Here is a 19,415-nt window from a genome sequence, read left to right on the forward strand (position 1 = left end):
CACACCTGCCAAAGTTGGGTTAGTCCAACCCCTTCATGCCAGGATCGCTGGTATGGGTGTGAGGGTTTTGTCGCTGGCACAAATGGAAACCAGCCACTATTTTCTGCCACAGAGGATGCCATCTTCATGCTGTCCGTATGGCCAACAGGCTGGCGGCACACCAATTTGATAAGTTGTGCTCCCACTCACTGCCAGAAGCTACTAGTATATGAGTGCGGTGCCTGTCACCACAGCCTGTCCCTCAACTCTCCCCCTCGAGCCTGTCATCGCCTGCCGTGGAGGCACCCCCATCTCATTGGGTGTCTCTTCCATGTGTGGCACCCTGTGGTTCCAGCTTCCTGTCACCGGGTGCCAGTCTTGCTCCAGCCTCAAGTCCATAGCAGCAGGCTGCGCCAAGTGTAGGGTCATCATGCATGTGTACTTAAATGAACTGCTCACTGTATCAGCACAGACCAGCCATTAGAGGCCTCCTGTAGGAAGCTTGCATACAACATGGTCTCTAGTGTACCATTTACTGGTGACTTACAGCTACATAGTACATTCAGAGCAGTGCTGACTCACTCTCACTATGTTCTTTTTGTTTGTATCATTCACATCAGTTGTTCTGTGTATCACTAATGTTGCACCTTCTGTATGATTCTTTTGTCTTGTCATGTGTGGAGTCATGAGAGACTTATTTCCATTATTATTCAGAGGTATATGAGTAAAGCTGTATCTGTGTTACTTGTATCAGTTCTGTGTATTACTTGAAAACTACAGTTATTATAAGTCTTAACGTAGTCTGCGAAGTGTGTATTTTTTTGTAATTTTTTATTTGACAGATGTTTTAGAGTTTGCCTCAATACTCTGATAGCAGGTGGCATCTATTGGCTGTTGTTCCTTGGAATGACTGATTTTTATTAGCTATTCTTGGAACACACCTTTCAAATAAGGACATGAAAGTACCAAAAAATCATTGTTAAACCCTTATTTCACACCAGAATCAATATTTTCTTGGAGAAATAAAGAAAAATCGTCCTGAGTTAGGATGACTTCAAACATTGTAGTTATAGCTTAGTTGTGTACATATTTTAATCCTACAATTTTCCATTACAGCTCCAATATCAGACAAGGTCTGATGTGTTTCCATATTGTGTGTATAAGTAAGGGCTGGCGAGAATGCTGTGAGTACAAAAATTTGCTGGAAAGGGGTAAAATAAAGGACATAAGCGCAGAAAGATATCTGATCTTAACTTTAAATCTGCTCAATTTGTAAGAACATTTTAGTTGCGACTTTTTAACCAAACACACGATGTTAAACTGATGTGTACATTAGTTCCATGAAATCAAAATTTCCAATGTAATATGAGTGATATTACCACAGTCATGTAATACAATATCAAACAATAGAGTAACCTAATAAACCTGTAGGAAAATTAGGCTGTATTTATCACAGTATCAAAGATATGCAACATTGTTTTGATGTATTGACATTTCAACACTAATTAGTTTGAGGTCGCAAAACAATTTTTACTTAAAAATGGGTATGAATAAAATAACACTTACCCACAATCAAAATACAAAGCATCATAGTTGGAGAAAATTACTCTAAATCCTTTCCTGATAAGTTCTGGTATTACCAGATCTGTGCCACGAGTCCAGATTTGTATAATGTAACGTTTGTTGTCAAGATATTTGTCAACATGAGCCACATCTGTGAGAGTGCTAGTCCACAGTATAACGGGTAGCTCCTTCTTTCCATTTGCCTCTGCCAACAAAGAGTATGCTCGGCTCTGGAATCTGTCCCACAATTCGTGAAGGCCTTCCTCTGTGCGAGGTATGCCATTTGCATCCATCCAATCTGTTATCACTTCAGATGTGTTCCAACAGTTCATATTGACCTAAGAAAATAAAATGGTAATGAGTGTAGGGATTATTTTGCATCGCACAAATGCAAAATCATGTGGAATTTTATCAAAACTTTACATCATGTATGCACTGCATGTGAAAATGCTCTTTGTATATTACATATTTGTAAACAATTTAAATCTGGGTGTTTGGAAGGACTTTAGTAATAAACCAGCAATATATGTAACATATAGAATATTGCTCAAATGTGGGGGCCAAATACAGGTTTGCTTGATTCATGGAGGCATGTCACAAAAATACTGAAGGCACTGAACTGGAAGACTATTGAAGATAGACAAACTATCCCAAGAAAGTCTGTTAACAAAGTTTCAAGAACCGGCTTTAAATGATTACTTAAGGAATATACCACAATATCCCACGTAGCACTCACATAGGGATCATGTGGATAAAGTTAGAATAGTTTCTGCATGCACAGAGGCATTCAGACAAGCATTATTTCTGCACCCTATATGTGAATGGAATAGGACGACACACTAATAACTGATATCATGGGACGTACCCTCTGCCATGCACCTCAGGTGGTTTGCAGAGTATAAATGTAGGTATAGATATACAGTCTAGAAATATGTTACAAAGCCACCGAATGAGTATATAGCAAAGAAACCTTTTCAGTTCAATTATGATTTTAGTTGTTGAAGCACCTGAAAAATCAAACAATGGGGGAAAAAATCACTAGGAAAACAAACTATTACCCATAGGGAGAGGGGAATGAGTAATTTAGCAATGAGTAATTTAGGAATGAGTAATTTAGCAATGAGTAATTTAGGAATGAGTAATTTAGCAATGAGTAATTTAGCAATGAGTAATTTAGCAATGAGTAATTTAGCAATGAGTAATTTAGGAATGAGTAATTTAGGAATGAGTAATTTAGGAATGAGTAATTTAGGAATGAGTAATTTAGGAATGAGTAATTTACAGATGCGGGGGGATTGTATTATGACTATTTTTTAGCCATTGATTGAGCTGAAACAATATACTCGTTGCTCCTTCTGGATGGGAGAATACTGTCTGCTCCTATATTAAGGAAAATAATCAGTTTTTGAAAATATAACTGGATAGATAAAAAAGATCTATTCACCAAATGGCAGCAGAAGTAACCACATACGAAAGTGAAGGAAATATGTAAGCTTTTTGAGCCCATGGCTCCAACTAACAGAAGGATTGAAGGGGAAGGGAAAGGGATAAAGAAAAAGAACTGCTGAGGTTTAGAAAATGGGGAAAGCTATGTGAAAGTCACCCAGAGCCATGGGTCAGGGGAGACTTACCACATGGGATGAGAAGGAAAGACTAATTGTTGGGGTCTCCACAGGACAAGATCTGAAAACCTGAGAGCTTAAAAGGTGGAAGATAGGGTAATAAGCAGACAGAGATTACTGACAAAAAAAGTGCAAGAGTTAGTAAGAGCAGAAATATATGTTAGAGGTGGGGGAATAGGAAATAGACAAGCCAGAAAATAAAAATGTAGAAAACTAAAAGGGGCTGAAAAAAGATATAGCTACTTAGAAGGAATACTGAGACTGAAGAAACTGACATAGGCTAAAGCCAGGTGGGCAGTGAGAACCAAGGACATGTAATGCCTGTTCTCATTTATGGAGTTCTGGGACACTGGTGTTGGGAGAAGAATCCAGGTGGCATGTGTGGTGAAACAGTAACCGAGGTTGTTACATTCATGTGTGTTGCCACTATACACCCTCTGTCCATGCTAACTAACTAATAAGTTACTGTTAGTCAAAAAATTCTGATTTTGTTCATAGCTGTAGTTCAGCAGCTGCAGAATATTTCAATAAGGGTAAAAAGTCGGTCATCAGCTGCACAAGGAAACCTCTATTTGGTTCACTTTAGCAATTTTGCCAGTTTAAACCGTCATCTTCCGAAGCAAAATTGCTTCAAATCATGAGTTAGGCAATGTCAAAATAAGAATTGGATGGTGGTGTCCTTTGTTACAGAAACAATAGAACACTGAATCTGTAGCAAAAGACACCACCATCTGATTTTTATTTTGATGCTGACTTACTAATGATTCGAACCTATTTCACTTCTAAAGATGACAGTTTAAACTGTCAAAATTGTTAAAGTGAACCAAATAAAAGTTGCATCTTTATTGCTGGATGTGGAGGCTTAACTGTAACAGCTTATTGAAAAACCTCTTCTCAGAGCTGTTTTGCTTTTCATGACAATGTGCCTACATCACAACATTTGACCCTGGAGAAACTGACAACAGTTAACCAATACTGTGACTTAGTTTCATAGAACTATAATTCTTCCTTGGGTCAAGTTAGTTTATTATATTATAAATTTATGAGTTTAAATTCACAGCTCATTTTTACTCACCTCATCTCCTCCCATGTGAAAGACATCAGAGTCAAAAACATTTAACATGTCCTTATAGATACCAGCAAGTACTTGATACATTTTTTCACTAGTGGGATTCAGTTGACCACATGGAGGTTCCACACAATACTGAGACCATGGATCAGCTTTGAAGCATACTGTGGCATTATCTCCCACCCACTGCCATCCTTCACCCACATGTGCAGGAGCATCAAACTCTGGTATAATGCGAACCCCTCGCACTCTGGCATATTCCACAACTGATTTTATGTCATCAGGAGTATACACCTATCAAGAAAACAAAAAAATGTTTACTTATTTTTAGTAATACCACTTAAATTGCTATTGAGTAACAAATAATTAACAATTCAAATTAGTTGTAGTACATGTAATATCAAATTCATAAGCTGACATAGAATGGTCATATTTTTATTTGTGTGCATGTCTACTGCTCAATACCTCCATTATCACTATAAATGGCCATCTTTTCCTGTTCAATTGTTTGAATGATTATTGTTTGGATCCTGTATTTATCATTAAGGACTGTTCACTTTGTTTCAAACCTTCTTTCATTGGTGAATGACTGGATGGAGGTATAAAGTAAGTTACAACTTGTGAAGCCATTCATACTGGTGAACATTCTTCAAACTTAAATAATTCAATTAAACTCTGTGAAAACAAGACTTGGCCTTGTGGCACATGACCACACATCTGTTGGCAGATTTCTTAATTAAAATCAATGGGAGGATATTATACTATGTCTCAGAGATGAAATCTGATCTTGTTTCAGCTTTTTCCAGTTAATAATACAGGAGATGCTAGTGTAACTCTATTCTCGGGAGTGAAATGTAATTGAGTTTTGCGAAACTTTTATTTCCCTCCTCATTAGAGTGCAATGATATACAATTTCACTCAAAATTACTTACCAGTACCTAAATGTAGTGTAAATATTAGGTCAGTTATTTAGACCACTTAACCATTACATTGCAGTGTATGTAAAAGTAATTGAAGTATGTATTATTATAATTATGTAAACCACTAAGTATTATTAAAGAAGATGTAATTAAACAAGCACTTTCCTTATGAAGTTCAGGGAAAAGTAATCAGAACACACAGGAAAAATTTAATTTATTATTTCTTCTTGTTACCAAAAATTTCTGCCAAAAGGAGGTACTGTGTGAAATTAACAACTCTGGAAGAGGCAAGTAGAAGAATAACTTCCACAAAAAGGCAAAAATAACAAACAATAAAATGGATGAGGAAAAACGAGGAAACCTTACATGGGAAAAACACAATCACAATTCTTAAAAAAAACAATTACCTTTTCTGGTGAGTATGCTCCATATTGACTAAGTTTTGGGAAAGTCTCAGAAACAAATGGAAAACTGTGCGAGTCAGTGATATGCCAGTGGAAAGTGTTGAGTTTATTTGCAGCCATAGCATCAATTGTCCTCTTGATGGAAGCAACAGAGAAATAGCTTCTTGCAGTATCAAGTGCGATGGCACGGTGTGGGAAAGCAGGACTGTCAGAAAGGTTTATCTCTGACAGCAACAACAACTGCTTATTGATGTCATCATACACAATAAGCTGATACAGTGTCTCCAGTGCATGCCGTGCACCAAAGAATGTGTCTGCCGTTACAGCTACATTTACCTGTAAACATTTGAAAGTTGTTTCACATACAACATTTGAAAATAATACACAGTGCTTGGCAGCCAGAGCAGCATAGAGAGCCATCTACAATCTGCCTTCTTTTGGAAAGTAAGAAGTTTACTCTAATATTGTTTGAAGAATGACTTCTACATACAAATCTTTGAAAGTGCTTTTATTTTACAGCAGTATCTTCAGAATATGCTGTCTGAGTAAAATAAGTTATGAACTCAAAAGCAAAATTATAAATCAGTCAATCTTCATGTATATACAATGAAGAACAGTAAATGGGTGATAAGAGATAAACAACTGCTATTCAGTATAACTGCAGAAGCAGAAGTTTTTTTCAAAATAATTTACTTGGTTAAATTCAGCTGGCATAAACATGAATAGCCTTAAATACTACAGTAATAGAACTATTACTTGTTAATACAGTGAGCAAATTAAATTTCTATCATTGGCTTATCTTTTGTTAATATGTACTTTTGACTTGTTTCATATCACTGAGGGTTTTCCTCCTTGATGAGATCTATTTAACACAATGAATGAATGAATGAATGAAGTGGATCTGTTATTACATGCAAATATTCCATTGCTGTGACCAGATCAATCATTTCCTAACATGGTACATATTAACCACTTCATTTTGCGTCCACAAGTTGACTGCTAAGTATTATAAAGACTAAATTTGTTCAGTTCTCTCTGTGAGTTATGACTGTGACAAACAGGATAGCTTGCAATTTCATTACATGTATACAGCTGACAACCTGGCAAATGCACTACCTTCCACTTTCCTTCATTACAAGTGGTGGTACATAAGGCATTTAACATTACTCTTTAATGTGTCTGGATGCAGAATTTCCTGCCACATACCACTGACAAAATGCTCGTGGGTTTCCAACCAAATGGCAGTGTTGGAAAACCTCAACATATCAACAAAGATCATGCCCATCATCTTCTGACTGTAAACCTGGCAGCTCTTCATCATCAATACTTTGAGTAACATGTATGATAATACTGGCCTGGAAGCACAAAAATAAACTGCTTATTATCAGTCTAACTCAAGACTTATGAATCAAATTTTCTGCAGCAATGATGACACCTCTACCACACATCAAAATCACTAAAATTATTGTAACATTAATGTAAGGTGGACTTTCTATCCAGAAGTTCAAGTTCCTTTAGAATATTTTTGATGTCAGTTCTGATTTTTATTTCTTATGGCTTCATTTTTTTTTTTTTTTTGCTTAGTTCATATTTTACAATGTATTATTTATTATAAATTCACTGTGATAGTAGCTCTTCATTCTTACAAATTGACTGCCTACATGAGGCTCAAATTTGAATATGCACCATCTCACAGCTGTCTCCTTTTCATTCCTTGTTCCGTATGTGCCACTTGAATCAAACTTTATAGAGGCTTTTCTTCTCTGAATCATTTGTGTATAGATCACTCTCAACTTTTTACTCCAATGATAAAATATCAGAAAAATCCTGGATGTTTAAGATCGATGATCTTATACGTTGACAAACGGAACTTCAAATAGTCACATTACCGCGCGGCCACTATGGTCACAGGTTCAAATCCTGCCTCGGGCATGGATGTGTGTGATGTCCTTAGGCTAGTTAGGTTTAAGTAGTTCTAAGTTCTAGGGGACTGATGACCCCCAGATGTTGAGTCCCATAGTGCTCAGAGCCAAAAAAATGGTTCAAATGGCTCTGAGCACTATGCGACTCAACTGCTGAGGTCATCAGTCGCCTAGAACTTAGAACTAATTAAACCTAACTAACCTAAGGACAGCACACAACACCCAGCCATCACGAGGCAGAGAAAATCCCTGACCCCGCCGGGAATCGAACCCGGGAACCCGGGCGTGGGAAGCGAGAACGCTACCGCACGACCACGAGATGCGGGCGCTCAGAGCCATTTGAACCTTTTTTTAGTCACATTACTAAGTAACTATTTGTCACGGTATATTAATGTGTGTTATTGTGTTGTGACAAGTTCTATTAGAATTTATGTACTCAGCGATAGTGGAAAATCAGTTTACTACATAGTTACATTAACATAGTTATGCTCCAAAAACAAAGGAGCTTCTGTGCAGTCTCACAACAAACAAATAAATAAATAAAATAAAATAAAATAAAATAAAATAATAATTGACATGGTGAAATTGTTCTGAGCAGTGGAAGTAACAAATGCAGTTATACGTAATCAAAAATTATTTCTTGTTTGACAGTGACCATAATTAACTACACATATTTGGTAAATTCACAAGTCAGCATCATCTGTCTTGTTTGTTTTGTTTCAGAGCAAGTACACATTTTCCAGTGGAGTGAGAGAACACTCCCGCATGAAACTATAAGTTGATTGATACCGATGAAGCTTGTTAGAGTTTAAAGTCAAAAAACTGCCATACAAAAATGGCAGAAATAGTTCCTTAAATGTAAGCAGTCTTCTCTTTTTATCTGGTCTCAATTTTTTATATTTATTTTTGTGACAGCTCTGTTTGCAAAGTGACAGGAAATGGCAGAGTGATATTGCCTACCAGAGTGAGTCACAAATAATGAGTCTGAAGGGGCGGAACAAGGAAGCAGGTGGGAGGTGAGCCATAAGAGGTAAGGAGGAAGTGGCCGTATGTATGCCAGATATGCAGTTGTGCTGTTAGCTGCAATGGACAACAGAAGTTGAGCATGGGTGTATATAGGGTGGTTTTCTCAGCATTATAAATTATGTTCAGTCATGTGAGCAACTCCAACCAGCTGCATAAACAAAGCATTGTAATACCACATGGGGAAATAATAGCTTTTAAACTAATTGAACAATGATAATTCAAAGCACATCAAAATGACTTTCTGACCAAGGTGATTAAATGAAGTAATGACAAAGGTAATTGAGCTTCAGAGGCTTTATTGGGTTACATTTGTATAAAATATAATTATTTATTGTCTACAACAACATGTCAGCTCCCTCTATTGATTGGAAATTTGGTTTGGCTGCAACACTGGCAAATATGATTGTACAATACCATAATAAAACCAGATTTTTTTACTGTAGTAGTACATGAAACTTGGTAGGCAAACAAATGCTTTACCTACAAGGAATTGGTTTAATTAAGAAATTTTAATTTGCCTATTCAAATATTATAATTTTCTGGAGTTTGCTAAGATTATTTAATGACTTCCATCTTAGACATTTTATTTATTTACTTTTAATGGTTTACTATTTGTGTATCCTGCTCAGCTTTTAGAAATAGAGTTTGTTAATTGAACTAATTTTACAGATGTCAACTCATTCATTCAGACATGTGAACAAAGCCACGCTTACCTGCACAGTTGCACATTTTAGAGGATTCAGAGTTGAAGTGAGTGAAGTCCTCACTAGCGAGGGACAGTAATGTTGTGCCACTTTGTGATTTGTGTAATGACAATTGGCATAGAGGCTATTTTCAGCAGTGGCTTATAAAACTGAAGCCATTTTTAAAACAATGTAATAAGACCATTTAGCATCATTCCAACAACAACAGAAGTTTAATTATGCCTATAATGATTGTAAATATCGTCGAAGTCCATCATATAAAAAGTTTAATAAGAATTAATGACATGTACGCAAGACTGGACAAATGAATGCAGCTCCCTCAGGCGATAACTTTGTCTCTACAAAATGACAGGCCTTAGCATGCTCCTTGGTTGATGCATGTTCCCATGATTTGTTACAGTTATGTGTATGTGTGAGTGCAGAAAAGCACACAGTAAGCTGCTAAATGAATTGCGTGGGTCAGTAAGCTACCTGTTAGTAAGGTTTTTGGCTACATGATGTACTATAAAAGTTTCTCTTGTTAACTGATTGATACGTGCAAGACCATATCTGTAACATTCAACATAATATATCTGTCTGTCCCCACAAACACAAAATATTTTTTTTAAATGTGACACATGTTTCACCAATGTCACGTAAGTGATGTGAGTAATTTAATTATCAAGTGAAACACGCAAGCATAATGTTACCAACTAATATCTTATCTATCAGCTGCACTCTTGGTATTGTGTTGCAAACATCTGATAATGGCCTAAGGCTGAAGCTTGCCAGTAATATAATGTATATACACGATGTGTCAAAGGAATAAAACTGACAGCCTGCAGTGGTTAAAATGGTTTCATCATTTAGATGATACATTGAGGCTGTGGACTCTTCTGAAGAAATTTGAGTTCGAGGACCTGACATGAAAATGTTAACTGTATATTTGAAGTTCCTATGGTCTGGGCATTCATTCTTGCCTAACTGTGGACTTTGGTATACTTTAAAAAGCAAGTAAAAAGGAATGACACATTTACTTGCTGGAAGATTGCCTCATAATGATAAAATCAGTAAATAGGAATAAGCTTCAAACTCACAGACATTTTAAAATATAGAAATAAATTTCTGAACATCAGAACTTTGGAAAACACTATAATTAACAGGAAAGGGGACTTGCAAGCACAATATGTTAACTGGATACATATACATACGCTGAGACTTTTAAAATGCTGGCCTTTTTGACTGAATACAAAGAAACTTTCTGAGCTCTGTTGGCTCGTGTTCCCGCCATCATGTATTTTACACCCTTTTTTTAATTTAAATTACTGTTGTCACTGAGTTGCTGCTTTGCCTGACTGTGACCAATGCTAGCAGTGCATACTGATATATCCCCTCTCACAGTATCTTTGCTTGACTGGTATTGCTTCCCAGTTGTCGTTTGTCATAGGGGAGTTCGGGTTGCGAGTTCGGGCTGCCAGTCAGTTGGAATGCATCTGGAGCACAGTCCGGACCTGCCAGTCGGGGAGTTGCAATGCAGCACTAGTGCAGTCAGGTTGGAATTGTGAGGTCTGCGTCAACATGGCTCACCCGACAATGGTCGCCACGCATCGCTTGAGCTGGGCTTCGGTCTTGGTGTCAGGTTGTGCGTGTAGTTGGCGTTATTTCCACTGATGACTATTTTAGATGTTGTCAGCATCTGAGAGGAGTCGGTTGGTTGCCAAGGACCAGGTACGTTATCTCCATGTGGTCCAGCCAGCTGGGTCCGCTGGCGGTCCCTGTGCAGTGTCGGAGCATGTGTGGAGCTGTTCAATCGCTACGAGCTTCATGGTTCACCGATCCAGGACATCAACTTGAGTAGTGGTTTCAAGTACCCAAGCCACATCCGTTTGTGCTGTGTGGTTAGTTTTGGTGGTTTGCTGTTGGGGAAGTTTTCCTGTGAGCAACACTGAGTGTTTCTATTGCTGAAATTTAGCTGCCATGTGTTGGAATTAACTATATGGGTTGACTACAATTCAAGTGCACCAGTGGACTTTTCTGCCTTGTGGCCATTAGTGTTCTAGTTACCTACCCTGGCCAGCTTCCTTTCCTCACCTGTTGTCACTGTTCAACATGGTGTATCTCTCTCTCTCTCTCTCTCTCTCTCTCTCTCTCTCTCTCTCTCTCTCTCTCTCTCGGGAAACATTCCACGTGGGAAAAATATATCTAAAAACAAAGATGATGTGACTTACAAAATGAAAGCACTGCCAGGTCGATAGTCACACAAACATACACACAAAATTCTAGCTTTCGCAACCAACGGTTGCTTCGTCAGGAAAGAGAGATGGAGAGGGAAAGACGAAAGGATGTGGGTTTTAAGGGAGAGGGTAAGGAGTCATCCCAATCCTGGGAGTGGAAAGACTTACCTTAGGGGGAAAAAAGGACGGGTATACACTCGCACACACACACATATCCATCCACACATATACAGACACAAGCAGACATATTCAAAGACACAGACACATCGACCTGCGAGCGCTTTCGTTTGGTAACTCACATCATCTTCCACTTTCGATCACCTTTGTGTTTCATTTTGAGAGATTACTCCAGAAAAGAAACTACAAGGAAGGCCTCCACAGACTAGCAAACATGCATGAAAATCTATCTTATTAGTACAGAAGACCAGTGAGTATACAGAAGAGAAATTATATGATTCATTCCTGCCATTGTGCTTTGTACTTCAAAACTATTCCAGTACCGCTAAACACATGGTCCAGCAGTGTAACTATATGGAATAAAGATGACATTTTTCATGACAAGAATATGAAGAAATACTTCCGTATGCAGTTGTGACCAGGGTAGTAGATATCCCATGTGTAGTGAAGCAGTTTACATAATTCAATAAAGGCAAGTGTTCTGGACCAGACTGTACACCAGTTGGGTTCCTTTCATAGTATACTGACACAATACCTCCATACTTAGCAATCATATACAGCCATTCGCTTGTCAAAAGATCCACATCTAAAGATGGTAAAGTTGCATAGTCGCACCAAAATGTAAGGGAAATAGGAATAATACACTGAATTATAGATCCACATCAGTGATGTCAGTTTACAGTAGGATTTTGGAACATATATTGTGTTCCATCATTATGAATTACCTCAGAGAAAAGAAAATATTGACACAGTCAACACAGCTTCAGAAAATATTGTTCTTGGAAACACAGAACTGTGTCTATGAAGTAACATCTTAGTTGTGCAACTGGATTCATGATTTACTGTCAGAACAGTCACAGTTTGTAGTAACTAATGGCAAACCACTGAGTAAAACAAAAATAATGTAGGATTCCCTAAGGAATTGTTATAGGCACTTTGCTGTTCTAATCTATATAAATGATTTAGGAGACATCTGAGCAGGACTGTTGCATTGCTTGCAAATTAAGGTCTTACTTGCTATCTAGTAAAGTCATCAGAAGATCAAAAACAAATGCAGAATGATTTAGATAAGACAACTGTATTGTGTGAAAAGTGGCAATTGACTCTAATGGAAAGTGTGAAGTCTTTCACATGAGCACTAAAAGAAAGCAGTTAAATTTTGGCTACACAATAAATCACACAAATCTAAAGGCTGTCAATTCAACTAAATGCCTATGTATTACAACTGTGAACAACTTAAATTGGAATGATCACACAGAAAATGTTGTGAGGAGGAACAGCCAAAGACTGTTTTTTGGCAAAATGCTTAGAAGATGCAGCGGGTCTACTAAACGAACTGTGTACGCTATGCTTGTCCATCCTCTTCTGGAATACTGCTGCATGGTATGGGATCTGTACCAGATAGTACTGGTGGAGGACATAAAAAAAATTCAAGTAAGAGCAGCCTTTTCCTGTTATCACAAAATGGCGGCGGGGGGGGGGGGGGGGGGGCAATGTTATGATACTTGAGTTAGGGTGGCAAGCTTTCTTTTTTGAATGCAAAAATATTTTGTTGATGCCTACTTAGGTGGGGAAAAATGATCATTGTAATAAAATATGAGAAATTAGAGCTCACACAGAAAGGTGTAAGTGTTCGTTTATCCTGCACGCTATTCGAGAATGGGATGGTAGAGAAATAGTCAATGTGGTTCAGTGAACCCTCTGCCAAGCACTTAAGAGTGAATTGTAGAGTAGAAATGTAAATGAATAATTGTACAGGTTTTATCAGCAACTTTTCTATCTAACCTGATGATATGTAAGGTATGTATGTTAATATAATACTAAACAGATTTGTGTCTTTTTGATGTAATATCAATAATAAAATGTTTCACATATTTTCCTTAAAGATTCTAAGGGTAAATGAACTAAGTGCCATACATCATCAAATTGTATCCTTCACTGCAGTAACTATAATGAGTTAGTGGACATAATATAGTGCTGTGTGGGGCAGCCGTGCAGTCTGAGGCACCGTGTCATGGTTCGCGTGGCTCCACCCATCGAAGGTTCGAGTCCTCCCTTGGGCATGGGTGTGTGTGCTGTCCTTAGCATAAGTTAGTTTAAGTTAGATAGTAGTGTGTAAGCTTAGGGATTGATGACCTCAGCAGTTTGGACCCATAGTATTTACCACCAATTTCCAATTTTTTCAATAATATAGCATAGAAGTCAATTTAAAGGCTTTCTAAATACATCAAAACCTCAATGATTTAAATTGCAAGTTTTAATAAAGTAATTTACGTTTCTAGTCCTGTCTCAGAAAACTGGATTTAATGGGTATGGTCCACATTAATTCTGAACTCTATACTGGTGAATACTGTATCTAACACAGCAAATGACTGTGACCAAATGTACATTGTACACTGCACATGCATACAGTGCTGAATATAAGGGAATCAGGCAAGCAGTATGCCATTAAGCAGTGATCTGTGGATTTGCATCCGAGAGGTACAGTATTTTCAGGTGGATGTGACAGTGGAGTGCCACAGGTAGTGTTCTGAACCAGCAGTCACCAAGTTAGGAGAAAGGTGTTTGAATGTATTATAACTTGGAATGAATGTATGTAACTTTAACACAATAGTAGTCATTCAGCACCCTGACATGCACAAACACTTTAACAGTTCATTGGGCTTACTGGATGAATTTAATACTTTGTACATCAATCCCATCAACTGACAGAATGCAAAAAATTCAGTTGACTGCCAATCCTGTCATTTGATGGGGTATGATTTCTATTGCTTTTCAGTACAAAATGACACTTATTGATGAGATCAGTTCATCTTCATTGTTGGCAAGTCCTCTCTAAGAAATGGCAAGGTTTATGTAATTGGCAGTGAAAGTGTTAAGTTTCATCCATATAAACTGCAGGTGATTCAAGACCTGAGAGACAGTGCTAGGCAAAAGACTTTCCCACTGCACTGAAATTCTTGCAATGGTTACTGTTTCCCCATCAACTGCTGACATCCGATTAGGCAAACTACTGTGTGACTGGCTATCTTAATAAGCAAAACCTGCAGTACTGGTGTCAGGAACATCCATGCATGACGTTTATGTGAAAAGCCCCCATGTGACTCCAAAAGTTGAGGTATTGTGTGTGTCATTAGCACATGAGTGATTCTTAGTCACTGTTTAGCTTGAGGATGATTCCCTACTGTGGTAATGTGACATGGCCATCTCTTTCCCCAGATTTGACAGCTCCAGATTACTTCATTTGCAGTTATGTGAAGAAATTAAGTGTCATTGTGGACGATACATCAAGTATGTCATGGAATCCTTCCTGCGACACCTACAGTACTGCATCCAGGTGAATGGGGGGACAATGGAGGAAGTCATTTTCAAGGAGTAGTGGTTAGTGACAATATGTATTACATACTGTAGTAACTACCATTTTATGTACTGTTACATCTACATCTTCTCTCCACAAGCCACCTTTCAGTATGCAGTGGAGGTTATGCTTTTATTTCATAACCAGGGCTGGCATAAGGCCCAAGCAACGCAAGCAGTTGCTTGGTGTTCCAAGCTGAGTGGAGAGCCAGAGATATCCCACTGCAAAATTTGCATACATGGTGTAATGCAATTAGTGACAGAAATTGACATGGGGGAATGTATGCAATAATAAAATCAAAAAGACTGCAATAAACACAATGGCAAAGATTAACAAACGGCCAATTTTTGAGATAGTTGCTAATCTGTGGTGAAGGGCCACCACTGACTTCACCATGAAATATTGTCCTAGTTAATATAAATGTACAGGGTGTCCAGGTTAAACATATAATGATATAAAATGTAATAACTAGAGATGTAACTGAGACATTTATTGGCAGTTTGCTTCTACGTGCATGATAACACAAAATATTTTCCATGTCTGCTTGTGGCACTTGGTACCAAGTGTACAGATGTGTAACTGCTTTGTTTATGTAAACACATGTCAGTAGCCACATGGACTTCATGGCAGAATGTGTTATGTGCACTTTCACTCATGAAGCTAAAGTCTGTTGCACTGGTACAACATTGTTTTCAGCACGGGTATAGACAGCAACTGACTTATGACGACCCCATTTACGTATCAATCAAGAAATGGGACAAGCAGCTCTGGGAATGAGTGTATATTTCTGTCAGGCCACTATGCCAAGCCTGCAATTCTAGAGGCACTGCTGAATTAATTCACATTTACAGTTACCTTATTCAGGCATACAAACTGCAGTGTTGTCACAAAATCAAGGCTGAGGACAGGCCACAGTGGAAAGCATTTGAAGCGACAATTCTGGGAAAAATAGACGAAAATGAGGCATTCCTAAATTTGGTCTATTTTTTGGATGACGATTCATATCAGCCTCCAAGTACAGTAAACTTCCCACTTCCCACATGGTTAACACACAAAATTGCCACATATGGGGATCTCAAACACCCCCGTCCCCACATAGTGAGAATGCAAATGTGACTCTCCAAAAGTCAATGTGTGTGGTGTGGATTGTTGAAGGACAGGGTTATAGCCCCTTTCCTCTTTGCAGAGCCTGCAGTTAATGCAACAATGTACATAGACATGTTGCACTGCATCCAGTGCCACAACTTCCTCATAACATGAGGTCTCAAAAAGATTGCACACAATGCTACTTTGAGAACAAATTGTGAGGGATTTCCTGGATCGTGAGTTCCCAGATTGGTGGATTGGGAGAGGTAATTCATTGACTACATGGCCCCCTAAAAGCCCAGACATTATACCACTTGATTTTTTTGGTGTGGGTGTTTATCAAGAACAAGTGCACCAGACACTAACACTAGTTTGTGATCTGCGTCATCACTTTCGAGCAACTATTGCAACTATTACACCAGCAATGCTGCAAAACACTGAGAGAAGTGGAATACAGGTTAGTTGCTTGTTACACCACTAATGGTGTGTATGTCGAGGTGTATTATGTGTGTAAAGAAAACATTTTTTTCTATACCTGTAGAATCATACTGTCAACAAATTACGTCTTAAGTTACTACATTTAATATTATACACTCCTGGAAATTGAAATAAGAACACCGTGAATTCATTGTCCCAGGAAGGGGAAACTTTATTGACACATTCCTGGGGTCAGATACATCACATGATCACACTGACAGAACCACAGGCACATAGACACAGGCAACAGAGCATGTACAATGTCGGCACTAGTACAGTGTATATCCACCTTTCGCAGCAATGCAGGCTGCTATTCTCCCATGGAGACGATCGTAGAGATGCTGGATGTAGTCCTGTGGAACGGCTTGCCATGCCATTTCCACCTGGCGCCTCAGTTGGACCAGCGTTCGTGCTGGACGTGCAGACCGCGTGAGACGACGCTTCATCCAGTCCCAAACATGCTCAATGGGGGACAGATCCGGAGATCTTGCTGGCCAGGGTAGTTGACTTACACCTTCTAGAGCACGTTGGGTGGCACGGGATACATGCGGACGTGCATTGTCCTGTTGGAACAGCACGTTCCCTTTCCGGTCTAGGAATGGTAGAACGATGGGTTCGATGACGGTTTGGATGTACCGTGCACTATTCAGTGTCCCCTCGACGATCACCAGTGGTGTACGGCCAGTGTAGGAGATCGCTCCCCACACCATGATGCCGGGTGTTGGCCCTGTGTGCCTCGGTCGTATGCAGTCCTGATTGTGGCGCTCACCTGCACGGCGCCAAACACGCATACGACCATCATTGGCACCAAGGCAGAAGCGACTCTCATCGCTGAAGACGACACGTCTCCATTCGTCCCTCCATTCACGCCTGTCGCAACACCACTGGAGGCGGGCTGCACGATGTTGGGGTGTGAGCGGAAGACGGCCTAACGGTGTGCGGGACCGTAGCCCAGCTTCATGGAGACGGTTGCGAATGGTCCTCGCCGATACCCCAGGAGCAACAGTGTCCCTAATTCGCTGGGAAGTGGCGGTGTGGTCCCCTACGGCACTGCGTAGGATCCAACGGTCTTGGCGTGCATCCGTGCGTCGCTGCGGTCCGGTCCCAGGTCGACGGGCACGTGCACCTTCCGCCGACCACTGGCGACAACATCGATGTACTGTGGAGACCTCACGCCCCACGTGTTGAGCAATTCGGCGGTACGTCCACCCGGCCTCCCGCGTGCCCACTATACGCCCTCGCTCAAAGTCCGTCAACTGCACATACGGTTCACGTCCACGCTGTCGCGGCATGCTACCAGTGTTAAAGACTGCGATGGAGCTCCGTATGCCACGGCAAACTGACTGACACTGACGGCGGCGGTGCACAAATGCTGCGCAACTAGCGCCATTCGACGGCCAACACCGCGGTTCCTGGTGTGTCCGCTGTGCCGTGCGTGTGATCATTGCTTGTACAGCCCTCTCGCAGTGTCCGGAGCAAGTATGGTGGGTCTGACACACCGGTGTCAATGTGTTCTTTTTTCCATTTCCAGGAGTGTATGTTAACCTTGCCACCCTGTATTTCAAATGTAAACATATCAGGTAGGTCTGTGTGCAACAGAGCTCTAATTTATCTAAAGGACTATTTTAAAACTAGAAATACAACAGTACTTCAGCACATCATACGTTACAATCTTATTGTACACTCACAGCTGCTGAAGAAGGAGTTCTACCTATCATCACCACTTCTGGAGGCAATACTGCACTTTTCCCACAGTGAGTTACAAATCTTCAAACACCCCTGGATTATCTCGGGACTTAACCAGTTCATGAACCTTATCAACAGGTGTGATACATACTCCACTTTTTGAAAGGACCACAGAAAAATCCAGAGCACTGACAAGTGATCTTCGTGGCCAAGTTACAGGCCCCACAGCGTCTATCCATCTTAGTCCACACTGGTGTGTTAGATGATGTACCAGCAGTAAAATGTGCCTGGGACCCTGTCCAATGTTCTCAATAAGTTGTAACCTTTCGTCCTGGTCATAACAGAGTTCTTTTTGTTTGTTCTGTTTTGTTTTAGGGTGAAAAAACAACTGGGGTCATATTTTCCCAAGTCAAAACTATAGAACACAAATACAGAGACGAAAGAAACGACTATATGTCAGTCCCAATGGACAGAATAGGAGACAGCTAAACAAGACGTGGAAAAAGGACTAAAAAAACAGCATACAAAAATGGAGGTCCAAAACTAAAAATTAAATGACCTTTGCCATATTGCTTTGGCAGATGAAAAAGTAAAACGCGGTCGACAGCTCACGCATCATTCGCTAAAACGGCTGATAAATCAGATAGCAAACCCAAGCTGGAAAAATTGGTAAAAAAAAGGGCATTCCAGCTGCAAGTGGCGGACAGTTAAAACTTGGGCGCAATGCATACAAAGTGGTGGGGTAGCGCCACTGAGCAAATGACAATGGCTAAAAAGGCAGTGCCCAATACGCATCTGAGTTAAAATAATCTTCTCCCAGTGGGAGGGCCAAGAGGAGGTCATCCAAGGTGCCAGGAGAGGCTTAATAAACTAAAGCTTATTCCTGTGAAGGAGGGAACATTGGCGATGACAAAGTGACACCACCTCCTGACAGACGGCAATGCAGAGATGATTGGAGGGAATAGAGGTACTCGCGGGCTGAGGTACGAGGACTGGAGCCTTGGCAGGAGTGTCAGCAGCCTCGTTTCCTGGCAGACCGACATTACCAGGGACTCACACAAATATGACATTGGCACTACCAAGAGTGAGCAAGTGACAGCTTTCCTGGACCTGCTGCACTAAGGGATGAGCAGTGCACAGCACACAAAGACTTTGGAGGGCGCAGAATGAGTCTGAGCAGAGGACACAATTGGGACGGCTGTGTCGCGG

At 39.9% G+C, this 19,415-nt stretch overlaps 1 protein-coding gene across 3 annotated transcripts in view; it reads right to left on the bottom strand.

The window, feature by feature from the left end:
* Positions 1-19,415, bottom strand: part of LOC124605379 (chitooligosaccharidolytic beta-N-acetylglucosaminidase) — a 223,903-nt gene that overhangs the window by 7,981 nt on the left and 196,507 nt on the right. For all 3 annotated transcript variants that reach the window (XM_047137017.1, XM_047137016.1, XM_047137015.1), the window contains exons 4-6: positions 5,561-5,893; positions 4,240-4,527; positions 1,546-1,880 (exon numbers count right to left, since the gene is read on the bottom strand). In XM_047137017.1, the coding sequence (XP_046992973.1) occupies positions 1,546-1,880; positions 4,240-4,527; positions 5,561-5,893 (956 nt within the window). The remainder of the gene's footprint in view (positions 1-1,545; positions 1,881-4,239; positions 4,528-5,560; positions 5,894-19,415) is intronic.

This window comes from Schistocerca americana, chromosome 3 (assembly GCF_021461395.2).
Source record: "Schistocerca americana isolate TAMUIC-IGC-003095 chromosome 3, iqSchAmer2.1, whole genome shotgun sequence".
NCBI classification, from domain to species: domain Eukaryota; kingdom Metazoa; phylum Arthropoda; class Insecta; order Orthoptera; family Acrididae; genus Schistocerca; species Schistocerca americana.